Source organism: Pyxicephalus adspersus, chromosome Z, assembly GCF_032062135.1.
Source record: "Pyxicephalus adspersus chromosome Z, UCB_Pads_2.0, whole genome shotgun sequence".
NCBI lineage: Eukaryota > Metazoa > Chordata > Amphibia > Anura > Pyxicephalidae > Pyxicephalus > Pyxicephalus adspersus.
In genome coordinates, this window is record NC_092871.1 from 35,949,649 (window position 1) to 35,959,851 (window position 10,203).

The 10,203-nt window shown below is 37.1% G+C and overlaps 1 protein-coding gene across 4 annotated transcripts in view; it reads left to right on the top strand.

Annotated features, from left to right (window-relative positions):
• The window catches only part of COL4A6 (collagen type IV alpha 6 chain), a 131,283-nt gene extending 123,269 nt beyond the window's left edge, over positions 1 to 8,014 (top strand). For 3 of the 4 annotated variants that reach the window (XM_072431646.1, XM_072431648.1, XM_072431647.1), the window contains 8 exons: positions 23 to 133; positions 893 to 1,054; positions 2,212 to 2,310; positions 2,588 to 2,731; positions 3,098 to 3,214; positions 3,454 to 3,645; positions 5,283 to 5,569; positions 6,174 to 8,014. In XM_072431646.1, the coding sequence (XP_072287747.1) occupies positions 23 to 133; positions 893 to 1,054; positions 2,212 to 2,310; positions 2,588 to 2,731; positions 3,098 to 3,214; positions 3,454 to 3,645; positions 5,283 to 5,569; positions 6,174 to 6,434 (1,373 nt within the window). In that variant the 3' untranslated portion in view covers positions 6,435 to 8,014. Of the gene's footprint in view, positions 1 to 22; positions 134 to 892; positions 1,055 to 2,211; positions 2,311 to 2,587; positions 2,732 to 3,097; positions 3,215 to 3,453; positions 3,646 to 4,145; positions 4,285 to 5,282; positions 5,570 to 6,173 lie in introns of those variants that run through there. The other variant, XM_072431649.1, reaches the window with a different exon arrangement.
• Positions 8,015 to 10,203: the final 2,189 nt, after the last annotated feature.

Sequence of the window (10,203 nt, forward strand, 5' to 3'; positions counted from 1 at the left end):
ATAAAATATCTATATTTTTTAGGCTTTCCTGGTATTCCGGGACCTCCTGGACCACCTGGGCCAGCAGGAGTCACAAATGTCATACCTGGATTGCCTGGAGACCCTGGACCTGCTGGACTTGATGGAGAGATGGGTATGAATAATTTAATTTTGTAGCATAAACTGTATTATGTGTTAAGTAGCATATGCTTTAGGCATTTTCAGCTAATGCCATTTGCAGCTAAATCTTTATAAAATAATGTAAACAATATGCACACACACAACAGTAACAATTTTATGGTTCAAAATTGTTCTGTAAGATGATTTTTTCTATTAGGTGTGCATGTGAAAAGAATACCCTAAAACACTCAGGTAAGTAGAGAGAATAAATAGTATGTTTACTGTTCTTCTTCTCTGCAGGTTGCTACTTTATTTTAGAGTATCTCAGAGGCCGTGAAATCCAATTCACTTTATTATGAAAGTATTAGCTTCTGTCCTAAATTCAGAGCTTTCACATTCTCACCTTTAGCTTTTTGAGGCTTAGAACATGTAACTACGAGCCTCACTATATTAAACATCATTATTTATGATGATTAAACATTTTTTAAAGTCAATATTTTAAATAGGGTGCTAGATTTGGGGCTCACAGAATGCTCTGAAAACTAATATTACCTGTAGGTTCCTGTTATCCAGGTATGTTAGCTCTCTTTGGCTCTGTCACTTACAGCCAAGCTCCTTTATTGAATTTTCTTACATAGAATAAATACTGCTCCATGGTAATCATTCACATTAAACATTCTCTGTTTATCAGTGTTTTTTTTAATATGAGTGATACAATCAGGTATGTAAAAATGTAATGTATTGATTCGTTGTCAAAAATTCCCCATAATGTTATCTATTTTATGATTCTCAGGAATGCCAGGACGCCCTGGACCACGTGGCCCCCCAGGTCCAGCCTCCAATCAAGGAGACACAGGAGATTCTGGATTACCAGGAATACCTGGCAGGGCTGGTATAAAAGGAGATGCAGGTGCCCCTGGAAATCCTGGCAGCCCTGGAGCTCCTGGTGTGAAAGGTATGTGTTTCAACTTTTGAATCGTATATCTAGTGGCAGTAGTGGCAGTTACTAGACGCTCTTTCACTTTTCTACTACATTCTAAAGTTGATCATTTTTCTTTTATAACAAATGCAGCAGGGGAGACTCATATACATATATTACTGCAGAACATTACCACTTTCTTCTGCAGACATAAAACCAAATTATGGAAGTTTAAAAGGGAAAAGAGGACACCTTCGCCTGTTTTACATTGACCATTATGGGGTGCGACTATTCAGCATAGTTTATCGTCTATGTGAAATCACTATGTATTTTATCTCCTGCAAGAAAACAAGCCAGTACAAACTAATCTAAAATGCTGGGGTCCCACACTTGGCCATAATATATGTACCAAAGGCATTTCATATTTTAAGAGAATGTTACTCCTGTGGTTAGTTTTAGAACTACATACCTGCTAGTGCTTACTTGCAGGAGGTTTGGCAATATCTAACAGATTGCTGACAATGGCTCTAATAAACCGATAGTATCAAAAAAGTTACAATGCAGCCCAAAGTTTTAAAATCATAAAAAAGTAATTGTTTGATAAAGCTGTATTTTTAGGGGTTGTATCCAAAGATTGGTTGACTTGACATATATAGAAAAGGGGGTTAGGTTTTACAGCATAGTAGAAATTTAGGCTATTTTATTCATTCATTTATAATTTCCATTGTAAAAATTTCTATTTCAGTTTATGCATAATGTATAATGTGGACATTTTAAACATATTTTAGTAAAAACAGTGGGTAAATGTGGGTAAACACAAGAAGTTTTTTTTTTGTTTTTTGTTTTTTATTAAAGCTTTAGATTTAGAAATAGTAGGCAATAATAGCTCATGGCAACCATTAAAAACAACTGTTGAGAGCGAAGTTTGAACACACCAATGCTTTGTTTAATGTTTTACAACTTATCCCCTTAAGTATTCCCTTGTAGTGGGCATAACCACATTTGTATGCTGTAATATAAACAGACTGGCATTAAATAACAGATAATACAGATCCACTTGTGTAGAAGTAGTAGTAAAAAATAATAGAAAACATCTCCATGGGCATAAAGAATAGTAATTGCAATAATAAACATAGACAATACTCCCCATTACCAATTAAAGAGCCAATCTTTTTGTGTAACTTTCTATTTAGGTCTAAGAGGTGATCCAGGATTTATTGGAAGCCCAGGCAAAGAAGGTCCAGTTGGAGATCCTGGATATCCCGGGCCTAAGGGAGAAAAAGGGAACCAAGGTAAATATGCGTTTATATTACTAACTATATAAAACATTATCATAGCAGATACGTTCATGAAACATTCTGCTGTCTATATTTATGACAACTTTAAATCTACAAAAGGCATGCTTTAAATTTCTATATGATTAAACATGTTGGCTTGTAGGGAAAAGAAGACACAATTGTATCTTTGTAATTTTAGTTTTCATTTATATGATTTTAATTGGCCTTTAGCTCTGAAGTATGTTGGGAAATTACTTTCCATTAATTAAAAATAATTTGTTTCCTCCAACAGGTTTTCCAGGTTCAGTAGGACGTCCAGGTCCACCTCCCCTAGACTACCCAGATTCTGCTTTTGCACCACCAGGTCTTCCTGGAATTAATGGCTTTGATGGTGGGGCTGGTGAAAGAGGTTTACAGGGACTTTCAGGACCTCCCGGTAAGGAGGACAAGTGTTTGGATGTTAATGTGCTTGCTTTATTTATCCTAAAATATTTGAATTGTTTTGGATAGTCCATGGAAACATTCAATATATTCAGTTCCTGCAGTTTATCTGACAAAATTACACTTATTTTATTGGTCTAGAATTAATTGGTAACAGTCCTGTACTCTGTACATAATGGTAATTCAGTGATTCCTATGATCTTAATATCCAAATCATCTGAAACAGACTGTGGGGCTGATGTATAAGAAATAAATTGTCTCAGCATTTTGGTGTTTTATAAACAGGCAGTGTTTTAGCATTCATTATTGGTTTATTGCAGTCTGTGTCTTACCACTGTTGTACTTACTAATTTCTTTGCAGGCAGCAAAGGTTTTCCTGGCCGTCCAGGGCAGATGGGAAGGAATGGATCTCCAGGTCAGCCTGGGTTTACTGGTGATCCTGGTGAGCCTGGGATTCCAGGACCTCCTGGGTTTGAAGGTAATGACTCTTTTAGATGACCCTAAATGATATTGTTTAATCTGTTTAAGAAGGGGAACAAGTGGTACTTGGCTGAAAATTTTCCAGTCCATCTGTGCTCTAGTGTGACAGTTCATTTAGTAAAATGTATATATTAAAAACATAGAAACCAATTCCATCCTGTGTACATCTGATATTATATATTGCACATCCTGTGTATTCCATACAGTGCCATATCTGACCTTTGCCTGTGTTTACAGGTGCCCCAGGAAAACAGGGCATCAGTGGATTACCTGGTATGCCTGGAAGGAGTGTAAGTGTTGGCTATACCTTGGTGAAACACAGCCAAGCTGAAACAATTCCTCAGTGTCCAGTTGGAATGAACAGACTTTGGGATGGTTATAGCTTGCTCTATGTAGAAGGTCAAGAAAAGGCTCACAACCAAGATCTGGGTGAGTACAATGTCTGTCACTGGTGGCAATATAAATACAAGTAATAGGGTCCAATGTCATATGTGAATACAACAAAGTCATACAAAGTGTTTGATTCTTATATACAAGAGGGACACAGCAAGAACGTTAATATGTAAGGTGCTACTGAGCTTATGGTATATAAATTATACAGCCATGGTATATTATCTAAATTGATGATATTCACTCTAACAGTTGGTAGTAGGCCTAATGAATATATTTAATTATAGCTCAGTATAAAAGACTCTGCAATGAGCCTTTTTTATTCCTAGACTATGTTATAGTCTATTGAGATGAAAGGAAGGTAAAACATATTCAACACAAGGATCTCCTGTAGAGAACAAAGCAGATACCTGCACTGAGTATAAGAAAACACATGAAGTATAACAGATTGCTAAAATCCGATAAGGGCCAGCTTGCCATATAGATTTTTGTATGTAGTGTATTTTTTCAGTCTTCATACAATCTGTTTTATATTTTAGGACTTGCTGGATCTTGTCTGCCCCAATTTAGTACAATGCCTTTTGTCTACTGCAATATCGATGAGGTTTGCTACTATGAGTATCAGTATAAAAGACTCTGCAATTAACCTTTTTTATTCCTAGACTGTGTTATAGTCTATGGAGAATAAAAGGAGGTAAAACATATTCAACACAAGGATCTCATGTAGAGAACAAAACAGATACAATTAGGTCCATAATTATTTGGACAGAGACAACTTTTTTCTAATTTTGGTTCTGTACATTACCACAATTCATTTTAAATGAAACAACTCAGATGCAGTTGAACTGCAGACTTTCAGCTTTATTTCAGTGAGTTGAACAAAAAGATTGCATAAAAATGTGAGGCACTAAAGCCTTTTTTTACACAATCACTTCATTTCAGGGGCTCAAAAGTAATTGGACAATTGACTCAAAGGCTATTTCATGGGCTGGTGTAGGCAATTCCTTTGTTATTTCATTATCAATTAAGCAGATAAAAGGTTGCTTGTATGTGGAAGATTTTTCCGCGTATCGATATCAAAGTATACTATAAAGAGAAGACTGCATGATAGTAAATACAGAGGGTGCACTGCAAGGTGCAAGACACTCATAAGCCTCAAGAAAAGAAAGGCTAGATTGGACTTTGCTCAAAAACATCTAAAAAAGCTAGCACAGTTCTAGAAAAACATTCTTTGGACTGATGAAACCAAGATCAACCATTACCAGAATGATGGCAAGAAGTATGGAGAAGGCGTGGTAAAAAAGTATGGAGAAGGCGTGGTAAAAAAGTATGGAGAAGGTGTGGAACAGCTCATGATCCAAAGCATACCACATCATCTGTAAAACATGGCGGAGGCAGTGTGATGGCTTGGGCGTGCACTGAATTAAAGCTGAAAGTCTGCAGTTCAACTGCATCTGAGTTGTTTCATTTAAAATTAATTGTGGTAATGTACAAAACCAAAACTAGAAAAAAGTTCTCTGTCCAAATATTTATGGACCTAACTGTACCTGCACAGAATAAAGGAGAACACATGAAGTATAACAGATTCATAAAATCCTAACAGGGCCAGCTTGCCATATAGATTTTTGTATGTAGTATATTTTTTCAATTTCCATACAATCTATTTTATATTTTAGGACTTGCTGGATCTTGTCTGCCCCGATTTAGCACAATGCCTTTTGTCTACTGCAATATTAATGAGGTTTGCTACTATGCTAGCCGAAATGACAAGTCTTACTGGCTGTCGACCACGGCTCCGATCCCAATGATGCCAGTGGCCAACGCTCAGATTAGAAACTACATCAGTCGCTGTTCTGTATGCGAAGCTCCTTCTCAGGCTGTTGCCGTTCACAGCCAAGACAACACAATCCCACAATGTCCTGATGGCTGGAGAAGCCTTTGGATAGGATATTCTTTCCTTATGGTAAGTATACTGCTTAGTGTGCTTTATGAATTCCTTTAGCACAAAGATTTTTGTGTTTATATTCACTGTATTGTTCCTTATATATATATGTTTACATGTGTTAGATTCATAGGAAAGCTTCTCACAGACATAACTCGGTAGTGTGAACCTGCATGTTTGCTTTAATTAATAAACTATTTTTACTACTGCTCTGAACATAAGCATTTGTTTGTGTTGCCTAATTGCAGACTATACAGGCACTAATGTACTATTGTTATTTCAGAAGAAGAATATAAATTTGGATTTACTTGAGTCACAGAGATCACAACCAGACTTAAAAAATAGTGTCCCATCTTAAACCGGTGCCCTTTGCTGTTACCCAACACTTACCACCAAGAGACCCTGATTCATATCAACACAACCTGTTTACCACATTGCCTAGCTTACTTCCCATTTTTAATAAAGATCAGTGAGAACACATAAAAAAGGTTTAGATCTTGATGTCTCAAGGCCTACCAAATGTGTCAGTATGCTTAGTAAATGATGAACTACAATTGATAAGTTTTTGGATGCATACTTATTTCCTGTATTCCTGATGGTGATTCTGTATTTTCTTCTTTTACAGCATACAGCTGCGGGTGCAGAAGGTGGCGGGCAGTCATTAGTGTCACCGGGCTCATGTCTGGAAGACTTCCGGGCCACTCCATTTATCGAATGCAATGGTGCTCGAGGAACCTGTCACTACTTTGCCAACAAGTATAGTTTCTGGCTCACTACTGTAGATGAAACAAGGCAGTTTGTAGGTGCACCCCCATCTGAAACACTGAAATCTGGACAACTTCGAACACGTGTCAGCCGCTGTCAGGTGTGCATGAAGAACTTGTAGCACAATTGCGATAACAAGCACTCAATCCCTTGATTTCCAACCTCCATCAGAATATAAAAAGGCAATCAAGATGACCATTCTGATCAAAAGCATTTGCCTTAGAACTTGAAGATTACAATAAGGCACTTTTTTTAGGAATTAACAAAGAGCATCTGCTGTAAAGTCATTATTCAGATGACGAGAGAGAGGCCGTACAATGAAGTATGGACTGGTCACATTTTAGAGAGTAAATATTATAAAAAGAAACGGTGCTAACCTATTTTTGTCTTACTATCATGTATTAATCCTGGCTACCTCAGAAAGGCCTCTGTAAATTTTAATCTTTGCAACAGCAGGGTTATGCTGACAGTTGAATTTCATGCTTGGTGCTAGCCGGAGTTCATTTGGGAAAGAAGAAACTTTATTATGAGTTAATGACCTAATTGGGAAGAATCAAACAGCTGTGTTGCATCCATTTGTGTGTGATATGTAAATTATCCCCAAAGGGTTTATGCATCCCATTCCCCACAAAGAACTCCAACCTGACTGATATTACCAGTCTATAACTATCATTTTTGACTTTACAGAACAGGAAGGGTTTCAATACTTTGCTAAAGTTGATGCCTTTATTGTTTTCACAGTAAGCATTTCTCAAGCAGTCTTCTCAACATAACAAAACATAATATTAATACTGTGATGTCACGTCTCACTTATACCTTACCTATCCATCTGCATGATATCAGAATGTCACCAGCACTATGTATAAAAGCAGCCACTCGTGGGGCTTTTGACAACAACCTGCATGTCGCCATTACAGTCAGGATGATTGCAGTGCATCCTGAAAGATCTCCACCAGTTTACATTCTTATTGCCATATTAGTTGGTCAGTAATTGTGTACTGTATGCAGGTCTGTAAAAAGACAGGAACAGAATTCACAAAACTCAAAAATCATTATATTTAATCTTCTGTTTGGTCAGACAGCATTTCTGTGTCCTCGGGCAGATGGTGGGTTTGCTTTACTCACTAATGTACTCAGTTATACATCTTAAAGGCAACAGAAATTAGCACAGTTATTAAAATAAGATCATGTTGTTTATTATGTTTTGTGACACAGTCCACACAACATTGCTAGGTTTGTATTGTAAGAAGTCAGCGAGTTTGATCTGCATAAAGCTTCTGCTAGTCTTCTGCTGCATGTTCTGCCAAATTGTTGACCACTAGAGCCTGGTCTTTCCGAGGTAGCCTTGGTGCATTTATTTTGTAATTATATAAGTTGTTTTACACAGAGAACTTTTTACAAGCTAGAAATACTACAATTAAATGTACAATTTTTTTTAGTTGATTTTATGTGTCTACCAGGTTGTATTTTACTTTATATAATTTTTATTCCAGAACTGTTTGTACTGTATTCCATTATTGCAGAGATATTCATCTGTGTGCAAAGTACACTTTCTACTTTTATTACTGCAATGAACACACAACAATGGTTGCATTTAATGTCTCACAACATGAACAGTGCCGTAGAAGGGAAAACTGTACAAAGCGGTCTGGAGTGCACACAACCACTCAGAAAAATTAATAAAACTGATCCCTGATTCAAGTTTTGTCCTAAATATGTTCCTAAAGAAAAAATAAACTGTACAGAATATGTACGAAATTGTATTGTGGTCTAGGCCACGTATCAGCTTTGGGAAGTTACCTTGGAAATGACGATCCTAAGGCTGCCTACACACGTTATTTCATCTTTGGTAACAATCTTTTATGATGGTATCCAGTGACAGATGAATGAATGTACACACAGCACTTATTTTGTTCTATGAAGGGGAGAGGGGATTAAGAGCAAGCATACATTTCTTCCTTGTTTTTCATGGATCCATTGTGAAAAATCCATTAATGATGTCAGGGGACCACTGTAAATGTCAGATTCTCACCCGAGACGAGCATGATCGTTTGTCATGGGTGATCATTATGATCTGATGTGTGTACATGTGTAAGAACTTGTGTACGCAGGTGAAAAAAAACATGCTTTCAGAAGCACCTATGTTGCATTTGTGACCAGTTGAAGACACTTTTGTGATGTTTTTTTTCACAGGTGCTTTTGCCCTGCATTTTACCTCCAAGGAAAAAAAAAAGCTTCTTTTGCAATCCTATGAATCTGCATGGGGAGTAAAGCAGTTTGTAAAATAATAAAGCCCCTGTATAGAGGACCTCATTATCATTGGTCCTAAATGCCTGCCTCTCACATCTATTGGCAGCCCTCACACTTACTTGCTTATTTACACTTGTTTGCTTCTGTAACCTGCTGGTTTGCACCATGTTAATATACACATTGGCCTGATTTAAAAACGCTCTCCAAGGCTGAAGAGGATACACTTTTATTAGTGAACATTTTCTAGCAAATTACTTTGAAGAAATCCATTCCAGGTTTGCTGGATCACCCAGCTTTACTGATGAAAATAATATCCCTCCAGCCATTTAAAGCTTTAATAAATCAGGGCCAATGTGTAACAGAACTATTGCAGACAAGTAGCTCTGCACCCACTCATATTAAAAAACAATCTCAGACAATGTGGTTAATTTAATAAAAGAGAATACGCTGATCACTTAAAGTGGACCTACCACCAAGAGAAAATGTAAGGCAATATTCCTGAACTCAGTCTAAAATATGCTGATTGCCTGGATGTAAAGCTGATCTTTTGGTTTCAGTTGTCTCACCTGAGCTGTAATCTCATTCTGGGTCAGTGATTTAGAAGGTTTTAAAGGCTGAGGATCAGAACACCAACCAGGCAAGCAGCATATTTTATAACCAGGTCAGAAATTGAAAGGTCAACAAAGTTAAAGCTTCTCAATAGGAATAATTTACCTGGATTTGTGAATGTAGTAAAAAGTCATTTTGTAGAGAATTAATTAAAGATCAATTAAATGCAAGGAAATAGCTTCACTTCTTCACTCCAGTAAGCTAAGTAATTGACCCTTTGTAGAGTGTTAATTTACTAAGTGAACATATGAAAAGAAAGGGAAAAGAGGCTGTTATTTAGAGAGTCCCACTCGTTGATAAATTTAGGGAGAAGAGATGTTGTAGTGTGTTTTATTACCGATGTGTTTTGCCCACAAAGGGCTTCATCGGGGGATTTTTTATAAACACCAACTCTTGGGACTATAAAAGACATAACAGCATTGAGTCCAATGATGATGGAAAATATATGCTCCAACACTGATTGATAAACAGTGCATATTAGTCATATGCATAATAAATGCACTTCGTCATACATTATTTATTATAAAGGTACAAAAGGATAATTGATATAGATAGCATCATAGGGATATAGGAAGCATAGGTTTTCCCAGTGCAAATAATAATACATACCGTATTATCGCCGAATAAGGCGCTCCGGAATATAAGACGCACCCAATTTTAAAGGAGGAAAATCTATAAAAAAAGATTCTGAAAGATTATTCCCCTTCTGATCACTCTGTGCTTTTTTTCCACTGTACGGCAGTTAGGACAGGGAACAGCAGAGGGCGCTGTGCCGGCTTCTTTCGCTCTTCACTGCAGCCAAGAGGAGACACATGCTGCTGCCAGAGAGGAGAGATGACACACGCTGAAGCCAGCGAGGAGAAGAGACACACGCAGGATCGGGTGAGTATCTTATTTTAATTATTTTATAACACATTTGTCGTATAGGACGCACCAACCTTTCCCCCCCAGTTTTGGGGAACAAAAAGTGCGTCTTATACGGCAAAAAATACGGTAAATAGTATTCTTGGAATCCAAATTGAATGGAGGAA